This window comes from Lepisma saccharinum, chromosome 17 (assembly GCF_977018435.1).
Source record: "Lepisma saccharinum chromosome 17, izLepSacc3.1, whole genome shotgun sequence".
Taxonomy (NCBI): domain Eukaryota; kingdom Metazoa; phylum Arthropoda; class Insecta; order Zygentoma; family Lepismatidae; genus Lepisma; species Lepisma saccharinum.
Genome location: NC_139245.1, coordinates 43,606,895 through 43,629,190, shown reverse-complemented (window position 1 = coordinate 43,629,190; position 22,296 = coordinate 43,606,895). Strand labels below are relative to the sequence as shown.

Genomic DNA, 22,296 nt, shown 5'->3' with positions numbered 1-22,296 from the left:
GAAAGGCTAATCGGGACTGGGCCTACAGTTTAAAGTTGGATTGTAGCCACACATGCTAGAAACTTTCTACTGTGACTTTCCAAACAAAAAATGTTTACATAGACAAGCGTCTATTAAAAATACTTGAGCGTGTTGAAGTGAGGTAAACAAATGCTTTATTTTAAGGATTTTAAACTCGTTTCTCACGAAGTTAGATTTCTTACTGGTCGATCTTTTTGACAGCAGGACTAGGTAGCAGACTAGAAATTCTCGCCATCCAACTTGCTGCGAACAGCTACAGAAGGTCGTTTCACGTCCATGGTAACAAAGTTAGAACCCACCTCACCTTAAGAAAAACCGTGACGTCACGAGCGGTGGTGCTCCACGTGATACCTCTGTCTTGCAGCAATGGCCCTGCAGCGGAGTTTCCATTGGAGGAGACTGCGTTGAAGAACACATTGGTCCAAACAATCATATTCCTCCTGACAAGCTTTCCAAAGACCCTCAATTGTGCGGGGCCGTCTGCTTCGCAAGGCTCGTTTCAACAACGGAAATCAACAAAAATCCATGGAAGAGGCATCGGGGGATTTCACAGGGATGTCTATAAAGGGGATTGCATGAATGCCCGTTTCACGTGCCATCCGATCCATGTATGCCTGCGTGGACTTTGCCGTATGACTGGAAGCCTTGTCCTGGTGGATGACAACACGAGATGTGTCGCTGCCATAGACAGAAGATACATCATGTCTGTAAAGTGGCTCCAAAATATTCGTCTGGTAATAGGCTGCATTTATATTAGCCATTTTTTCCACTCTGCGCATTGGAAGTTTGCCGTTATGGCAGTAACCACCAACAACCATGAACCCGCGTGGAAAACTTTCAGCACATTCACGTACCCACTCAGATCGACCTCTTGCATCACGTCGACGATAGTAGATGGCCCTTTTTTTTACCACAGCCCGACAGATACACCCATGCTTCATCCAGGGACACCACATACTTCCAGCGGTCCCCTGCCAGATGGCGTTCGTAGAGTTTCCGACTGTTGGTCTTCCTCTCTTGGACATGTGAGGCACGCAACTTATGAACTTGAGCCTTGTGCTTCCACACAAGTTGTAAATCTTGGGCTATGATGCGATTCACAGTTGCAGGGAAGCATTGCACTGCCTGTGCAATCACTCTTTGCGTTGCAGGGTTTTCACATCGCACCAAGGATCTCACTTTCCGCACAACATCGGAGGGACGCTTGGGCTTCAGATATGTCCGAGGCCCACTTTGACTGGTTCGAGCAACAGGTACGGTGCAAGCTTTATGGCGATTCAACTCTGCATTGATGCCCTTCTTTCATACATGGAATGCTTTCATGTGGCACTGTTTAATTATCTAGCTATAACTATAACCAACGTCGGAAAGGGCACAGATGTACCCCTCCCAAAAGACTGGAATTTTTGGTGCCATATAAACACTCACTCACACACCAACCATCGTCTTTGAAAGTCAACACACAGTACTTTCGTCCTACTGGCTCTGGCTGCTCTGTGCTGTGCCTACGTGCTGCTCCCTGGTGATCGAAATCGTTACCATCAACGTGAAACAACCTTCTGTAGTAGAACTCACTTCAATCACGCTGTAACCTGCTCACGTTCCAATATACAGCGTGCTTGATTGCATAAACCCGCTGGACCACGTTGCAATTTTAGCTACTAATAATGAACAGAAGCATGAAATTGGCACTTTTTGATTAATCGTAGCAGTGTATGTAATACACAAACTAATTTTATCTCAAGTACGAGATTAATTATCGTTTCACGTACAAACTTGTATGTGGCAGTTGAATTGCCATAAAGTGGTATTGCAACTATAGAAGACTTTTTATTAATAAAAGCTTGGCGGTAATATTTGCTTTCTACTCACGGTTTTAAGAAAACGAATATATGATAATTATTACCTGGTACGAACTAGGCCAGGGGGAAAAACGATGAATGTCGATTTTTCGCCCATTTTGAGATCGCAACGCCATCTGATAGTTCAGAAGCTGTACTATAAGAATGAGAACGGCCTTGGTTGGGAAACGATGAGAAGTGCCTGAAAAACGCATTATTATTTTGGCATATATTAACGTTCTTATGGAAAGAAATACTTTGTTTTTCATTTCCTGGCAAATTGTCTCGAATGAACATTCATCGTTTTTCCCCCTGGCCCTTCAATAAACCCTATATCATCAAAACACATACCTACGTGGCAGTCGCGTTTTTTTTTTTTACTTACTTACTCTTAATCAATTTCATCTAATCATCATTCACTCTCAGTGTTGCAGTAGCCAAAAGTGACTAGAAGATGGACATACAATAAAAATAAAGAAAATACAAAACTTACCCATCATCGTGACATTGTAACTTTATAAGCTTAGGTCCTCTCAGTAATCGATTTATATGTTAACCGACGCTTAAATAGGCGACAATACACAATCAAATAATCCAAATCCTTCCATTCACTTTACTATTAAGCTGCAACCTCAATTTCGCCTATTCCAACGTTACACTGTACAAAACTCTTTCAAAAGGTGTTCTTACCAAAGGAAATATTTCTACAGTGCGAACCGTCTAAACATATTTAGGACTCAAGGAAATTGCTAAAAGGAACAACTTGAGAGCAAGGAAACGCCCGATCATCTTCTGTCCAGACTCTCAACTAAAAGGGCACATAAAGAGCTCTTGTTGGCCTGTTCTGTGCCAGGTGATAGAGGACAATAACACCAGCCTGAAGGTTGGGAGCAAGGAGTCCTTCTTTTACATGTAACAAGAAGATAAAAGCTTACAAATGTCTATAATATGTGTGTAAGTGTGTGAACCATTGCGAAAATACTGGGAGAAAATGTTCATCTCATTTCTTGTACGCTCTTGGCACTGTGAGTCTTCAAAATTGCAATGCAAATTTCTCAGTAGCAGGTTGCAAATTTCTGTTGAGATCTCGTATCTCACGGAGAATTAATGTTATTCTTATTCCCACGGGCCGTGGACCAAAAGAAGTTTCCTTTGCATTTATTTGTTTTTGATGTTATCTTCATTTTATGCAATGCGTCTGTGTGGCGAGAAGATTTGGAAGAAAAACCTGCCATAATGCCAGTCTTGACAAATCTTCTGAAAGGAAGATTAAAATACAAATGTTTTAGAAAAACATATGGAGTGTTAGCAAGTTTACGATACCTTTTAGGATAATTAAAGCTATTCTGGTGGATGCTCTCAGAATAATGGCTACTTTAGCTTATGCTTACTCCCAAAAGAGAGCAGCACTTTCACTTGTTCCATCGCATCATTTTTCAGCAACGTTATTACACCATCTACGGAGTCTTTATGCTACGAACAAAATTAACCTAAATATTCTAGCTCTAGGCGGAATTTTATCAATTTTGGGAGAGGGAAAAATGTAAGAATTCAACTAAGAATTCTGAGTTATCTGCAAATGGATGTTTTTGTTGGTTATTTTAGTCGAGTTACTATTTGATTTATCAGAAATAAAAGCTAGCTCTTCGTGGAATGTGTAGGGCTATACTCCTACATCCCCCCTCAAGGCACGGTGCAATGTACACTGGGAACTTTACCTTTCCTTATTACGTATACGTTTAACTGCAAGGCAAGAGAAGTTGCATCCTTCAATATGCATTTTTTCGATTTCAGTTTACGGTTTTTTCCTTTCAAAATAACGTAGCTTGACAGGTTTCATTAGATCTCGTTAAGAAGTTGTGTATCTAGCTTAGTGTATGCAGCGTTATTAGTAGACCCCGGATTATTATGTAATATCAAAGTACAAAATATGTACATAAATATGTAACAACAATTGATAAAATATGTACCTAAATATGTATTATCAAAAGGATATGTAGTTTCAAAGAATATGCATTATTAATAATAATCGAGTATCCAAGCAATTTCTAGAATTCTGCTAGATATTTATTATATTTGAACATATTCAACATAATTTTAAGGACTTTTAGAATTTGTATCAAATTTATAAACTTAAAAAAGCGCAGCAACATATACATATTTAAGAAACCAATCTTGTCAAATATGAATTTCTTTTCACATCGCAAATGATTGTAGACTATGTAAATATGTAAGATGGCTCTTTGTATCTTTCGTAACAAAAAAAGAAGAAGAAGAAGCGCATCTACACAAAGAACAATCGAATGAAAGTATAAGGGAACATATTGTGTAACTCGCTTTGTACGTACAGGAAAGCACCATTCTTGTCCACCAATGACATGTTTCTAGGAGCTTTGCCTACACCTAAATGCAAGACGAAAATATGTAACCAGAAAGGGGAGCAACTCCAGCATCTTTCGATGAATAACAGTTCCCATACTTTTTTGGTCTTCAGCCTGTCTTTCGACTTGGCAGTCAACTTTAATTGATCGCAAGCACTATGCATCTCATTTAGAAATTATGACATACATCACATGAGCTACAAATTTTCTTTATGTTTCAGAGATCGAAAATATAGGGAAAAGGATCAAGATAGTAAAAAAATACCGAAATATGTTGTTTTATGTAAAGCAATTTGGCAATATGTAAAATATGTAATATCCTGGCAAATATGTAACATAAAAATTATGCATAATCATGTCAGTTATATAATTCGTTGACATTTACATGTTCAAGGTATGTGTGTAGAAAGGAATAGAATATGTAATTACATTCAAATCCGGGCTCTGTCAGTAAATTGTAGTACATCATTCGTTACAAATCCATAGCTGCGTAATCTGTAGCTGAGATATCTAGCGATACAAGACATCTGTTACATCAGCTTGGTTTACTTTATGAAGCGAAGTAGGACAGCCTTGTCATATTTTGTTGTTGAGAAGTGAAGTTACATCTTGTCAGCTGAATTACGTGGCAGATATATTTACTGTCTTCAGCGGGTTTAGGACACAGATTTCTTTTCGACAATAGCTTGGCGAATACAAATGCAACTCAGTTTTGTGAAGATCTGGCAACCATGTTATGGTGGAATACTACAAATAGAGTAAACAAGTCAGAGAAGAATAAAAAAGAGTAGTTGAGTTCTTGGAGTTTTTACAGCATTCCAGGTAACTTCCAGCGTGGTTCCTGTCTCTTTCGTTCACAGATCGTCACGAAGCCTGGTTGTTGTTCTTCTTCGCTGTTGGTTGATGCGAAACTCACTCCACCACCTGTTGTAAGAATTGAGCACGATATCAGTCATTCGGTGGCCCTTTGACTTGATTAGATGAGGTTTCTGAAAGCTCACAAGTACCTCGTATAAGGTCGAGCCATGCTGTGTTTTTCAGTTTTCGTTTGTCTGAGAAATAAAGGTTAAAGAATGTGACCACTTACTACGAAGAAAATGTTATTAAGTTAGTCAAAATCAAAAAGTTGTGTCAACTTCTGTGACGTAGTGGTTAGCACAGAGCACTACTATGACAGAGGTTCCGGATTCGAATCCCGTCCTGGGCATAGTTCCTTCACCAATCCATTGTATCATCACTCAATATCATCGTTGCGACTAGCCAAGAATGGCAGAAAAGAGAAGCTAAATAATAAAAATCAAATTAAAATCATATCGAAAAAATATTCGGCAGTGATGTTTATATTGAAACCTGTGTGACATTTTGTTTAATGTTAATGAGGCAAGGTATAAATATTTCGAGAAATGCAGAGAGAAATAGAGTAGAGAGAGAGAGAGAGAGAGACAGAGTGAGGAGGAAGGGGGAATAGAAATATAAGCGGAAACAATCGGGGAAAATAGGAGAGAACTTGTCAAAGGATAAAGAAAACAAAACATAAGTCGGAAGAGAAAAGATAGTAAAATAAAATATTAATATGAAAGAGTATAAGTGGAGAATTTTTTCCCATTCGAGCCGACCCCCGTGGCTTAGTGGTTAGCACATCGCGCTACGACGCCAGGGGTCCCGGGTTCGAATGCCGGAATGGGTGTTTGTGAGTGTCCCTTCATCACGTCATCACTCATTCTCATCTTCGCAATTAGCCAAAAGTGGCAGAAAAGCGAAGTAAAATAAATCAATCGATCCCCTTTTCGAAGGGGCGTCAAGTGCCCCTTTCGACTACTCCTACGCATGTGGGTCTACAAATATGCTGTCGCTCCTTCGATTTTCAGAATGTAGAATATTCAGTTGTTCATCTGGATTGAAGTAATATAATACGAATTGGTATTGGATGATCCGGAAGTACAAGTTGTTGATAAATTCTTCACTGATATGGTTAATTTGTAATGAAGGGAACTTATCCCTACTAACATTTTTATTCTGTAATTGGCTTAACCTAACCCAATGTATGCAATGTTGAATGACAGTTTTGCAGATAACAAAAAATACGATGTCTCGTCAACACCGAATTTTTAGGGTTTTGGGCTTCGGGATTACTCTCCGCACCATTTACACCAAAGGCAAGAGCTCGTTCATCTACACGGAAATTATTATTAGTATTAATTAATTATAATTATTTCTATTAATCTTTTTCGGTAGTGCATGGTTGACCGTCGTTCAATTCCTGTATATAGAAGAGGTGCAATTAGCAATTAGCGAAAAGTGGCAGAAAAGCGAAGTAAAATAATTCAATGAATCTGTACATATATAAACAATTTTCTCCCTAATTCGGTATTTTTTTGTGGGATGACAGGAACATTTCATATAATAATGCACCCCCCCTCCCCCCGTTTCCACCATTACTATCCTTGAATTCCGAACTCACGTCTCGGCTTACATCGGCTTTCTTTGTTGGCAAAGGGAGCTTTTTGTGCCATGATTTGCATAAGAATGGAAATCGTAGAGATCTCTTTCACAGAAGAGAAAGAATTTTCGAGAAATAGTCGACGCCCTTTCGCCATTGAAATTAGGAACCTTCCTTTTCTTTTCTACTGTGAACACGTAGCATGCAATTGTTGCTAAATTCTCGACAATATTAACCTCTTTCTAGCCTCATTCAGATTGTAAAGCGCCAACTGACACATTGTGTGAATTAGATGTTTTTTCTTCAGGAGTTTACGGGGTTTTCCTATTAGCATATTCAAGATTTGGCATGTGCAAGGCGGGCATAGCGACTTTTCTTTGAGCGACGCGTGGTCAGCGCATAGAGTCCCATCGCCGCTGTTTTTTACTTTTTAGACCGGAGTAGGTCCCTAGTTTTCTTAACGAAACACCTAAATCTATGAGCGAAATCTAACCCGAGACCCTTGCCACTGTCTGATGGGGCTACGCCCCTCCAGAAATTTTGATAAAATCAATTTTTTAAAATGAAGGCATTGAAGAAATCTGGAAAAGCCTGGGTTATTGCGCACCACCCTTAAAATGAGCCCCAATTACTATTTTTGTCTTTGAACAACTTTTAAAACGAAGGTTAAATATGGTAATTACGAAATATGTCATTACTTTATTCTTATTACTCTCAACTGGTTTTTGGGACGAATGTTTCGCATGAAAAAATGTTCTTATTTTTTCATTTTCTGTCCTGTATTTTGGATATTATATCAAATTACTTGATTTCAGAAAAATATAAATTTTAAAACAGAACACGTATTTATTTGTACGTTAAATTATTATAGAGTGGCCCGCACAATTTTAAAAGTGACTGGAAAAGTTGAGGAAATTGATTTTGCAAAATTAGTAGGAATCCTGTCTTAATAATTGTAATCTTCTAGGGCGATGGAACTTCAATGTCATATAATCTACACCCAATATCAACTTTGCTCTTTACTCCCAATGTTACGTCACTTTGACCTCATTAAACGAAGTGTGTCAGAACTTCCTCCCTACGTTCCTATTCATGTAGCCAGGGTATTGATCACTCTATAGTCGGGATCAATAGACTGGGGAAAACTTTTATCGATGGACCAGTGCTATTAGGCGCGTGAATAATTCGCTTATATCACGAAACAGAGTAATTTGTTCTGAAAACAGACACTAATCTCTATTTTAATAGTCCTGTTTTTTCGCCGCCAACCGTGATGTAGAGGTTAGTGTAGATTGCTACAGGATTAGACATGTATTCCGATAGGCCAATAAAACGTAACTGTCATCTCGGTTAGCCAAATTGTTGGAATAACGCTTCTCTTGGGAATTGTAATCTGTGACAATGTTAAAACTGACATTAGTTTGACTAAAATGATTTTTTTTCGCTGTCGTACGTATTAAATAATAATCAGTCTTCGATGCCTAGAGAGTATTACACTTTTTAATTCACACAGATAATCTTGATGGTACGTTTCTGCTTATTTTTATATGGATGTATTCTTGCACATTTCTATCGATGAACTTAATTTGAGTATTTGCATTGAAAGGAAGCTTAGATTTGTTTTGATTTCAGACATATTTTCTGTTCAAGAATTTAATCAGTCTTCGATAAAAACTATGCCTAGAGAGTATTACACTTTTTAATTGACACAGATAATTTTGATGGTACGTTTCTGCTTATTTTTATATGGATGTATTCTTGCACATTTCGATCTTTGAACTTAATATGAGCATTTCCATTGAAAGGAAGCTTAAACGTGTTTTGATTTCAGACGTACTTTCTGTTCAAGAATTTTCTTGTGACGTAGATTGAAAGTCCTCACAAATTTGTTTGAATATCTACTGTAGTGTTCATAACGTTTCTGGCTAGTGTTGATATTATATCGTATCTTGTTTATTATTATTTACATTGACAAGTCAGATAGAACTTTATTATTGTACCACAACCCAGTTTTCGCTACATAGACGGCCCCATCTTTGTAAATTCTTCTCTTAGCAGCAGCAGTAACATCAATTTTTGTCTTTCGTCGCTCTAGCATTGCATACTTTTCAGAAGTGGCAGCCTTCATTTAACCATTTATGGTATACACATTCTCGATGATGCACAGGCTGTACGAAAGAGGAGCCTGTAGTGTTGTTTCGATTTCTCATATATATATATATATATATATATATGTGTGTGTGTGTGTGTGTGTGTGTGTGTGTGTGTGTGTGTGTATATGTATGTATGTATGTATGTATGTATGTATGTATGTCTGTGTGTGTGTGTGTGTGTGTGTGTGTGTGTGTGTGTGTGTGTGTGTGTGTGTGTGTGTGTGTGTGTGTGTGTGTGTGCGCGGAGAGTGACATTAAAGTTGCTGACGAACGTTGTTATAAGTGTTTGCGTAAATCAATGCGGCTGACGTTTTTTTTTCCTTTCGTTTCAGGTGGTGATTGTGGGGAATGGCGCTGTAGGGAAATCCAGTATGATACAACGTTATTGTAAAGGAACATTTACCAAAGACTACAAAAAGACAATTGGAGTCGACTTCTTGGAGCGACAAATAGAGTGAGTACAATTATTGTTGTTGTTGTTATTATTATTATAAAAAATATATAAAATCTAAAACTTCATAGTGAAAACCAAAGCCCAACAAGAGGTCATTTGTGCGAAGTGAGAATTATCAAGAGTCCTGATTTGTTTCCTTTATTTTCTTCCTAGAATAAGGGTTTCTTTGCTTGCGGGGTTTTATCATTCCCTTTAATTGCTAGTTACCTTCGCCACCTTTAGCCGACTTCCGTGCCGGAGTGGTTAGCACAGTGCTCTATGGATCAAGCGGTCTCGGCTCGAATCCCGGCCTGGGCATGGGTGTTATCTTGAGTGTCCCTTCATCAATTTCATCATATCATCACTCATCCTCATCTTCGCGATTAGCCAAGAGTGGCAGAAAAGTGAAGCAAAATAAACTAAACAATCAAATCCTTTCATTTCATGTTACTCAGCCCATGAAAAACAGCTCCCTTACATCCAATGCCAGCGGAATTTCTGTATGTACTGCTAAAGGTGTATTTATCAAACGGTACGGTGTACCATACCTCAGGCACTACTATAGTTTGATGATAAGAAAATTATCGAGTAGATAAGTTTGTATCAGGGTATTCTCTCACAAAGCAATCAGTACGTCCATCTGGACTGAAAATGTTACCTTACATCAAGTCCTCAAGGGGGAAACATCTAAATTCGCCAGTACACGATTCGAACTCAAGATAGCTGAAGGCTGCATGAAACAACTTGATCGACTCGTCGAAAATTACCCAAGAAAGATGAAACATAACCGCACCGCCTTTAGACAATCTATGCGCAATACAACAGATGGTTAGCACCATTTCAGTACGTCGTAATTATGCAAATGTTGCCTAATTTCGGCTCTATGGTAGGTCTGCTGGACCAGAATTAAAATCATCGTCTTGTGATTGTAAGGTCTCATGTTCGGTACCCATTACCCTTTCGACTGTTGTAGACATTCGGGTAGGTATTGAGTTGGATGAGGCATTACCTTCTCAATCTGAAAGCCTCATAGCTTGCTTCGGTCACGTGACTAATCGTCATCAACTGGAGACGAGATAACCGCCATGTCTGATTTGCTTCTTCGGAATGAATGTTGGACCTTTTTAGTGAATATTGAATTGTAATGCAAATTTAGGAACTGTAATCGAGTTTACATGACTTGTAAATATGCTTAAATGTGCAAGAGGTATGGTGTATAAGTGTTGTGTGCTCAATTACAGAGGCAATTATGATGAAAAAGGTAAGAGTAACGTACACATTTATTCAACATGTTGCTGAAAATGAGATGTTTAGGGCAATTCCATATGATTCGGTCGGTCCCTACGAAAAGATACAAGTTAAGTAACAAAGGTTTTATACACATAAATAAATAAGAGCAGTAGTTCATGATGTAAACATTTCATGTGTACGGAATAGGCATCTAATATAACCTTAAATGTGGTCATGTTTTATCTCGTCAACATTTTTTTTAGAAATATCAAATAATTTATCCTGAATTACAAACGTTTGTTAACGTTAAGATTAGGCTATTGTTTATGATTGCAAATTAATTTGTTTCAAGATTTAGCCAACGTTTAAAATATTACGTTCGTGTCTAGTAAAGCAATTTTTTAGTGAAAATTTTATGCAAGCATTCGATAAAATTGTCATACTATTTACACAAATTTTCAGTTTCAAAATGTGCTTAATGAAAGAAAGCTATACAACGGGGTAAAGTTGATACATGTGTACATTTACATTCTTATTCTATCCCGCTTTATGGTTCTTTATGCTAATCGGAAGATATGTTGTACATTCAAATACAAGGGTGCGATGTGTAACAAGAACTTCGATGAAATATTCGTGTGAAAAACTATCCAAGAATATATTACTTATATTTCAAATACAAATGTTTTCACACAGAAATCATTATGTTACCTAGGTATGTTAATATGAACTACAAATGTATTAAATTTTATAAAACTGTTTCATGTGAACTGCTTTTTATTTTTGTCTTTGTGAAGCTTCAATGTTCGTAACTTTGATTATTAAATCAGTGATAATGTTTATTGTTTCATAATTTATTAACATTCTTCACGATGTTATTAGCAGAATGTAAAAAGAGTGTAAGGAAATATTAGAAATGTTTATATCGAAATATTAATTTGCTTTTTTTTTAATGAAACACTTAAGTTATTGTCACAGATCTTACTAACGACAATGAAAAGATTCAATTTGTATATTATCTTTCGTTCAATAAAGTCAATAGGATCGAAATTACAATATGATAAATGATTTAGGTTTAGTCTTTATTCACAGAAATGCAACATTGCCCTTGTACCAATTTGTTTCGCTTTTGCTGCAAGGATATAGAAATTAAGCTTTTGTATTGAGATTGTATAGCTAAGCAGAATATCTGCATTATCTGGTTGATTAATTTTGGGTAGAGTTAAAGACAGTTTAATTAATTAGGTAACTTGGAAAGTTTACGGTCAACCTAACATGTTTTTTTTATTATTATTATTTAGTCAGTTGATTTTACATACAAAAGACCATACAAAAGCAGTTACGAGTTTTACTGTAGCTGACAAATATTCCCGATAATATTTTTCAAAGATATATAATGTTTAAATTGTTCCGCCAGGAAGTTTCTGACGGTTATCAACTCTTTCTTTGTGCTATGGTAGCAATTTTTGTGGTGACCTGAATGAAAATTTTGGTGTAAATATTCAATATTATACATTTTTCTTCTATCTTCGTCGGGAGGGTAAATGTCAAAATTTAACTTCACAAAAGAAATAAATATACCTTAATTATCTACGGTAAAATTACGATATGTGGTTTACAGCGTTAAGACGATCGCCTCCAGATGATGACGTCTTGACTGAGCGCTGTGGCCTGAACCTCAAGATGGACTTGGATGAGGGCACTTGAGAATAACTAGATAATGACTTGTTGCTTACGTTGAAGGTCACAAGTTAGTTATTGATCTGCAAAATGAGATTCCATAATGAACTCAGTGATTATTTCCGGATTCACATTCATTTCTTGAACTGATTTTCTGAATGCAAGGTTTACTTAACCAACCTTACCTCTTTCTGTTCATATCCTGTGCGAAATCACAGTGAGTTTCGTATTGTCGTTAAGAATCTATAGAAGGAACATTCCCGCGTCACGTGTGTGACATTTTACACGCCAAATTTAATGTTCTAGACATGAGATTGGATTAAAATATTCATAATGAACTGTTTTCATAGCATTATAAAGCACTTTATGGTGTCTGCTAACAAATTTAAAAAAACTTGAGTATAATAACGTAGGCTGAGTGCACGAAAAGCATTAACAAAAGTGTGTTACGTGTGTGACAATGCATCAAATTTTGACTTTATTTTCCTGTAAAGCAAATAGGCAGCATATGTTATTAACTTTCATTGGTGAAATGTGCAAATTATATACATTCATAAAGATCTAAACCTTAATTCAATTAAAAACAATAATAATTTCCATATTAATTCGTTTTGTTATTTACATGGAGTAGGATCACTTTTCGTGGAATGTCCTATAAACTAATTTTGAATCCCTCTATTTCTCGAGCAGAGAGCTTCCTCTCTACGAAACAAAATTTTATCAACCGACATTTCAGAAAGAATATTTGCACTTAGTAAATCATTATCGTATTTTACTAACTCCTTGCCTAGTATATCAGCCGCAAGAAAAGAGCAAAGTAGAATCAAGAATAAAAAAATGTTAAGTAGTTGATATGAGGAATTAGCTTTGGTTAAATATGGCCAAGTCTCTCATCTGTATTTGTATTTTGTTATTGTACATGCACATTCTACGTTGAAACTTCAAGCACATCAGATTGAAAACAGTAGATCTTGGAGAACGATACGATACATTGCGGAATTTTCGCCAGTCTTGTGAAGTTTGGACGTAATTTAGCAATCGGCCCTTGCACTTACACACAAACACTTCAGATCGACTTTCCAGTGAATGTGCAAAATCTTAGCGTGCAAGGGCATTGGTCGAGCTCTGGGTTTTCATGTGGTGGAAAGGGATCTTCCAGTTCACACCGTTTTGCAGGCGTTCTCCGCTCCTCGGTTGTAAAGCCGAACTTCTTGCCATCATTTGCTGCTTTATAGTCTCGTAACGAGCCATTTCTTGCCACAATCACGAGTGCGCCCCGGCAACCACACGACGTTGCAGTCAGGATCGTTAACTGATTGCGTACATTTGTAGAAAAGGAAATTTCAAGTTTCACAGCATTCTCATTGAAATTTTACTTTGTAATCTTCTGTTTGAGACACATTTTGTACGGCTGATAGTAAATGCAATGAAAAGATTCTCTCTGGCTATCAGCCAGATGAGTTGTGGAAAGTATTCCAAGCTTTCGAGAGCTAACGTCACCAAGGGCGGATTAAAGGGGGGCGTCGTGGGCGACTTCCACCGAGGACTTATTTCATTTTTTTCACAAATTGATAAATAATTCACATAGAATGAAAAAGAAGACGGAGAGGGTGCTCCACTACCTGAGGGGCGACAGGGGCCTTATTTTATTTCTTCAATAATATGCACGGTTGAAATGCAATAAGGTAAATATTGTAATATTTTACGATGAACTACCGTCATGGGGGAGCAGGGAGTTTAACGGCGAGTGACTGAAATATGGGCGACGAATGATAAGGACGACGGAAGATAGGGGCGACGAATCACAAGGTTGCGATGATATGCAAGGGGCCAACAAAGATACGAATGACGAGAGATAGTGGTGACGAAAGCTAGTAAGCGACGAATAATAGGGGGGCCAACAAAGATAAGAATGACGAAGGATGGGAGTGACGAAAGATATGCGACGAAAAATAGGAGGCGACGAAAGGCAGGGGCGAACAAATATAAGAATGACGAGAGATAGGGCCGGCGAAAGGTAGGACGCGACGAATGATAAGGGGGAGAACAAATATAAGAATGATGAAAGATGGGGGTGACGAAAGATAAGAAGCGACGAATGATAAGGGGGCGAACAAAGGTAAGGCCGACGAAGGAAGGCGGAGGGGTGACGAAAGATAAGCACGAAAGGAACTTAAAGGGACGTATAATATTACTGGGGTGAATCAAAGGAGTCGTGAGGTGTCCGACCACCCCTTCACAGAGGATCTTGAAAAGATACCCACCACCTCTGCCTCCTCATTCATTATTTTTATGCGCAGTCACTATGGAATAGCCGTAGCCAGGCCAGGGAGTGAGAGGAGCTGACATGTACCCCAGCGCCACTAGGTTGATGATGAAAAAAAAAATATCAATCTCAGTAGTTTGCTGCAAGGGCGAATTAAAGGTTTGAGGGGGTGATCATTCTTTCCCTGCGCCCTTGACAAGGGCTTTTTTTTTGTTTAGTTATTGATAAATTTGCAAAGTTGAATGAAATACATCAAACATTGCGGCATTCTATGACATACCCAAGAGCTAAAAATTAACAACCATGGGAGGTGACACAGCAGTGCTTTTCTTGCCTGCTGGGATAAGACATAGGTTAAGCTGCTCCACTGTTCCCGACAGTCCCATCTATTGTAATAATAAAACAATTTATTGTGATTTTTGAGAAGTGTATTACAGTCTTTTTTATTGAAGTTAAAAACGTAGAATGATTGGTGTGCTCAGCAAACGTTGTAGTATTTTATACAGGGTGGCCGTAAGTCCCTACCCATTCACATATTTTGTGTGTCCAGTGCATCTGTGTGCTGTCCTTCATTCTCGCTGCATAATATTATGCGACACCATGTTCTGTGTGACATTTTTCGTAACATAGCAGGTGTTATTGTTCCAAATGCCGCTGTAACAGCTGCCCTCAACTCATCATTGGAATTACCGTATAACGTTGTTTCGACACAATGTCCTTTATGTATCCCCAAATAGAGTTATCACACGTTGTCAAGTCCGGACTTCTTGCAGGCCATTTCATAGGCGCCGGTGATATTTCAGAACCACGACCTATCCATTTGTTAGAAAAAGTGTCATTGAGATATTCACGCATGCGGAGGGCATAATGAGACGAACCGAAGAATACATAACATAACATAATAACACATGGATGGGAACCCTGCTATGTTGCGGAAAATGTCTCACAGAACATGGCATCGCATAATAAATAAACCGGAGGTGCAATGCAAGTGGCGCTTCAAGCTTTTAGGGCGCGAGCCCCAGCTTTTAAAAAAAAATTTGAATGAATATACCTTTCTTTTTTGTTCTACAGTTAAATACAGATGGAATTGGAGAAAACAATAATATATCACTTATTAAGTAGCACGTGCAGCAGGATGCCGCAAGATGGAATAGAGGCTTTGCGAGCCTTTAACAAAATCGTTTCTTTGTCCTTTGTTTTACGGTGAATTTAATATCGTTACTTATTTCTTGTATCTTGATTGTTCGATATGTGTTAAGTACACATTCATTACTTGTTTTGATGTAAAATGCAAACTTCTTTCAATAAACACCAGCCACGCGATGTAGATTTTCTGACTTAAAAACATTACAAGCATGCAATTCATAATTGTAACCGCCCTCATAGTAAGGTGACCAGATATTTAAAACAATAAAACGGGACAATTTTCATATTTTCCTTTAGGTAAAGCGGAACGTCAAAATGTCCACACTTCAACAAAAATAACTATTTTTCAAAAACACTTGTGTTTGAAAATTCATTTTAAAAAATAAATACTGTGTAAATAACTTACATAACATGGTGATGTGCATTGCACTCCAATCAGTCATTTAGAATTTGAAGTCATTCATTGATATTTTACCGATGAATGGATCTTCTTCAGAACATTCTTCTTTCGAATAATATTTTGTAAAAGTTTACACAAGCGTGATTAATGTTCACCTTTCTAATCACCTTAATTTTCAAAGTTTGTATTGAAAGAGCGTTCTTGTCACTTGTCCACAAATTATTCATGTAGGAAAACACTCGTTCAGTGGGGGCATTAGTAAACAGAGAAGAAACTCCAATATTTTGATAAAATTGGAAATCTGAAATAATTTATACGCAATAATCGCTAGGTGATGTATTTTCCAGTTTTCGTTTTTCCAATAGTTCTGGCGTTACGTAGTAATTCTATGGCGATAAGTCGTTGTCACAAAAATGGGGACATTTTGGCGTCCCGTTTAACGTTATAAAAAATTGGAACAGAGACTAAAAGAAAAAAAAAACCTGTACGGGAAAAAACGGGACATCTGGTTTCACCTCTTAGCGCCAGAAATACTATGGCTGTGGGGGGACAAAAACATGACAAATGGCTGGGCCTCCAACGTTTTAGTTACGACAGTGATTTTATGACATATGTGGTAGGACTGTAGTTTGTGAGGGAAGTGTACTGGGCGCCGAACGTTGGGGGGGGGGGCGCCGTAAGGGGTGTCCGCCCCCGCCGAGAGAATGTCTTTTATCCGGCACTGAACGTCACTCTCATTCATCTTCAGGGTAGAAGTGACGATGGAAAAGATTGACGATATCTCTCGAAAGCTTGGAATCCTTTCCACAACTCACCTGGTCGATAGCCCGAGAGAATCTTTTCATCATTCATCGCCAGGAAAGTTTCAAGACTTCCAGTAAATGCAATGTTTGGATTCATAGAGGTGGGCCTGTCGGACACTTCTTGTTTTCGGGAAATTTCGTGTGATGTTGGCTCACAATTTTTCGCCAAAGAAACGTTGTGAATCGCCTTTCTTCCAATTAAGGTTTTCCTGTGATAATTGAACATGAATTGCAATATATGTAGGAAATTAAGTGCATCAAACTGTTAAAATTATTATAATATTGCTCATCAAGCGCCTCTGTGTTCCTTTAATATACAGGACGGATACACTTGCATAAATTTCATCTTGTACCACACGTTAAGTTGAAATAAAACATGTCACAGAAGTTGTTACAGAGATTTCTGAAAATGCTCCGAGAAAAATGTATATATTTTCCCAATTGGTCAACATGAGCCCACAATACATGCGTACATCAGTATGGTGATTACAAACAATAGGAAAGGACTCGAGAAAACATAGGCACAGGAGTCACTAAAAAACAGACCATGAAAGGAAAGTTACGCCATAGAGTTATTCTCCTCTGCAAAGAACAGAGAAATATAAACTGAAACAGGGGCGGCTCAAGATAAAATTTTCACCCGGACGAAGTGGATTCTTTGTCCCCCCCCCCTCCTACTTTCCACCCTGCCATCCCTAAATTTACACTTTCAATGGAAGCCTTGACCATGTTACATATTTACGGTTTTAAATAAGAAAAAATAATAGCCATATTTTTAAATACTTTAAATATTACTGTTAAATAATACGTTTATTGTAGTATAATTACATCAAAATAACAGTAATCTTTTAGTTAAAATGCTACACGATTTCGCAGTGTATGTATCGTGTTATGTAGCAGCAAATTAAAAAAAAAAGTTCTTTAAGGGAAGCCAGCAGTGATGAGAACTGTGCTTCATGTCTCCCTGAATTTTTACAATACTTCTTTATGCGTGCCTAACAATTGACTACAGGCTTGAACTTATTGAATGATGAAAACTACTTATATTTTCCTTTCCATCTATTATCTACCTTTTATACATCGCTCTCATTTTTTCTACATTTTCCTATCGTATCTCTAATCGGTACTTATCCTCCAACCAGTGGCGCAGCAACATATCGCGAGGCCCTGGGCGAGATTAGAATGCGAGGCCCCCCCATCAGTTTTAAATTTGAAATAATCTCAATGTGAATCGATACAAAATCTGCAGGAGTACGTCAGCAAATGATTATATTTAAATAATAATAAGTTACTGAAGAAAATTATATTTAATAATTTTAATCACCCTAAAAATATATTTCGTTTATTCCGGGAGCTGAAATATGAAGCTGTAGGGAGGAAGTAAGAACTGCTTATATCATCCATTGCCTTCTTGGGTTGCAAACAACCCAAGCATTTAAATGCCTTGCACTTGCTTCGTGGCAGTTGGAGGTGCTTTATTGTTAACATATTACAATCGGGAGTGCAAGATCGAGAGAAAGAAGAAAAGACAAGATAAATTGCTTTATATTCCAGAAAAAAAATGTCCACGCAAGTTATCGTGAATTTTTGCGTAAAGGTTTCACACGAGAAAGATGACAATAATTTTTACTTTTTCTGGGCCTCCTTAGCCTTAGAGTCCGTTCACCTGTATGTTACGTCCCTGATTTGTCGTATTATAACGTTTAACAAGAATTTAAAGCCAGATAAAAACAGAAGGTTTTAATTTTATTGCCTACAAAAATTAACCTTTTCCATATTTCCCCCCCTCACTTCTATTTAATACATTTTTTTGTATCAACCCCATGAAACGCAAGTCCCATTCAGGCGCGAGGCCCCGGGCGGTGGCCCACTTCGCCCACCCCTTGCTACGCCAGTGCCTCCAACGCTGTATTATTCCTTCATCTTGTGCTGCCATCTGTGTTTCTTTTCCGAAACTCCTTATTTTGCATCTCGTGTTATTGTTTCCAATATGAAATATCTGGTTGATGACAACTCTTTTTACAAGAAATACCCACCCCTGAACTGAACCTTCTTGATCAGTGCATTTACAATGACCGTTACAGTTACGAACCCAATTAAGAAAAATAATCAGGAAATGAAATTACTAAACCAGTAGTGTTTGTGCAGTAGATCTCCATCCACTTCAAAACCTCTGTTCCTGGAATTGGATATACAATCCATGCGTTGACCGTTAGGGGCTGACGATCTAATGAGTAAAGTCGACATCGTTAGGTGCTCGGTCCCAAGATAAGTGATGGCGTTGAGTGACAGTAATTGATGTCCATCGAACCGGTTCCTCTACGCGTTCAAGTCGATGGTCCTGGGTGCGAGAATAAGGACGCTGGAGTGTCCCTTCTTAGCCGAGTAAAAAGAAAAAAGACAGAAATGTGAGGTGAAAAGACATGTTCAACAAGTGCCAGTCTGACGTGACACACTAAAAAAATATACGGAACGTCCGTGACACAGCTTGTAAATACTCGCCGATAAATATATCAATTGCTTCTCTGTCGTTTGTAACTCTCAAAAACGGGTTTCTTTTTCTGACATTGACATAGGGAAGCTGGTTCCGTGGTCTCATTTTTTTGGTCCACTTGTCATAGCTTCGTATTTTCACTTCGAATGATGATAACATTTAGGAAAGAGGAAGAAAGAAAGAAAAAGTGTGCAAAGGCTCCGCAAAGAATTCGCCAAAGAACAGCCCTCAAGGGTGGACGGAATATTTTCAAGCTGAGCAGGTTATGATATGGCTAGCTAGCTTCTTATTGTATGACCTTTAGTGTTTTTTTAATTTTAGAAAGGAAACAAGGAATACAACTAAACTAACCAATAACCAATCAGAGAAACTTAACTCAACTAAGACAGTGGAGTACTAGTAATTTTAGATTTAAGCCGTAAAATTGTAGGTTTTGCGAAAAAAAATACACAAGGGCTGTATTAATATGAGGTTTATTTGACATTTTGCCTGACGGGCTTTAGACAACAGTAGTAGTATTTATACAAAATATGAACCTGAACTGACAATCAGCAACTGAGTTATTCCATAAATAAAAATAAATAGTAACCAAATAACTCTTTACATTATTAAACTTCTGTTCTATTAATTCACTCTCCCAAGACTTCCAGTTGGTTTTGTTTAACCTAAGTATTTTTATTATCATTATGCACTAAATTTCGTAGAGACGATAAACTAATTCATTCTAATCGAATCACATCTTACTGAACGTTCGCGGAAATAAATATACTTCATGTTATTCAACAAACTGCGTACAAGTATATTCCTAACTTAATTTAGTTCCTGTCAACTTTTTCGGATGAGGTCCGGACTCCCTGGCACCTTCCTTGAGTTGGGTCCTTGTCTTACTATAAATGATTCTGAAAATTTCTCATATAGTCTATTTGAGAGAAGGGGAAACTATTTACAGTGGGTCAGAACCCACCCACATCCACGCGGAGGCAACCCTCATGTGATTTCGTGCCGATTATGTTCACATAGCTTTTCATTTTAATAAAATTATCATGCTAAGAAATTACACGCTCACGCCCAAAAGCTGTTAGAGAGTTGTAACTAAAACTTTATAAGTTTATAAATGTATTCGTTTGTTTGTTAGACATATTTAGTGAACCGTAGTCAAACTGCTGCGCTATGTGCACTTTTGGAAACAATCATTATTTCCTGATCTCTTTAACCAAGTAAGAGAGATTGAGCATGTTAGCAGGTAAAATTCCACAATGGCACAAACTGCATAACGCTGGTTAGAAGAAATGTGTGTACGAAAATACTTACTTGCAGTTATACAAAAGAATTATCAAATATTCAAAATATTCCTCAAATAATTTCTCCAAAACACGAAGAAAATAAGTCTAAATATGATAATATTCTATCTAAGAGACTAAGATTTAACTTAAAACATAATTTATATTTTAAAATCGGGGGAAATAATTTTGTTTGCTTCGTTCTAAGACAAACTTCAACATCATAAGGCAAACTACAACTTGTACCCACGTATACCTTTATAATACAATACTTTGTTCCACAAATCCCACAGTGGGATCCATGAGTATTACCGTGCAAATTGTCCATGTCTATTTTCATTAATTTTTCTCTTAGGCTATATGTTTTTAAGCGATGGATGCTGGTGCAGAAGTTGTCAACAGCTTGTTTTGAGTTTTCTTTTAATTCTTGAAGCTGTTATTAGGTCAAATAAAGTGCACGAACATGGTGATGGACAATTTGCACAGTAATACTCATGGATCCCACTGTACGATCTTACAAGTACCGGTAATTAAAATTTCCGAATTAGTTTCTAATGGAAGGAGCCAGAAAACTTTTAATTCCCTGACGTCACAAAGCTTATTACCAAGGAATTAATATGCAGGGCGAGTCTCATAAGTAGGTCTGCATTTCGCACTGCCTGTGGCAAATTGCACACGAAATGATGGGAGTAACATGGAGTTAATTACTTTTATCAGGAGCAAATTTCCTCGCCGGATTTTAACACGTAAATTTAAATCTCCTTGTTCCCAGATTTATTGCACGGTGTTCTACAGCGGTTTCTGTGCGTCAGGGATCAGATTTCATCGTACAGTGTTCACCAATAGTTGGAATGAAATGTCAGTTCACAGCTCGCTCTCGACTTTAGTGCGTGAGCTGTCCATGGTTCGATCCCTGGTGGAAGATCCAGAATCTCGGAGTTGGCATCGTGGGGACAGTTGGGGAGATCCTTGGAAAGAAGAAGTAGCGAGCTCCGGTCTCGAAAGCCCGGAAACAGCGGCCATGGGTTTTGATTTGATTTCTGCTAATTAGCGTCGCTTTTCTTGAACTTTTGACTAATAGCTACGAGTGGTGATATGATGAAATTAATGAAGAGACACTCACAAAGAACAGCCAAGATCAGGATTCGAACCCGGAACCCTTGGCGTCCTAACGCGCTGTGCTAACCACTCCGCCACGGAGGTCGGCAGCGGCAATGGGATTCGATGCCATGACCACGCGTCTCCCATGAAAGACCGCTTTGCAGCCCTATAGCTACCTCGTGAGACGAATGTTTTGACAGTTCGATCCAGAATCTTGTGTTGCCCCTGACATTCCTAAACCCGAACGTGAGCTCCTTCTTTCTTCTAAAAAATAATTCATCTTCATCGTCACATTTAACATAAGTGGATAAAATAACGACAAAGCATCACAAAAAAGAAGCAATATACAAGAGAAAGGAATGTAACATGCGATTTTACAAAATAAATTCACACCTAATTAACTATAATAATAAGAACTGAAATATATTAGCTAATATTACACGATCCTACATTCTAACATGAAAACAGCGGTGGTCCAACCGGTATAGCGTCTGCCTGCTACGCAGGAGTCACGGATTCGATTCCTGGGGTGGCTGATTTCACGCTCCTGCATGGACCTGGTCTGAGGTTCTGTCTACCCGCAGAGGGGTAAAGGCGGCCGGAGCGTGGTGCTGATCACATCAGGTC

General features: G+C 38.0%; 1 protein-coding gene across 4 annotated transcripts in view; it reads left to right on the top strand.

Moving 5' to 3' along the window:
- Rab23 (RAS oncogene family member Rab23) overlaps window positions 1–22,296 on the top strand; it is a 353,877-nt gene that overhangs the window by 261,471 nt on the left and 70,110 nt on the right. For all 4 annotated transcript variants that reach the window (XM_083139370.1, XM_083139367.1, XM_083139368.1 and 1 more), the window contains one exon: window positions 9,169–9,290. In XM_083139370.1, coding sequence (XP_082995496.1) covers window positions 9,169–9,290 — 122 coding nt within the window. The remainder of the gene's footprint in view (window positions 1–9,168; window positions 9,291–22,296) is intronic.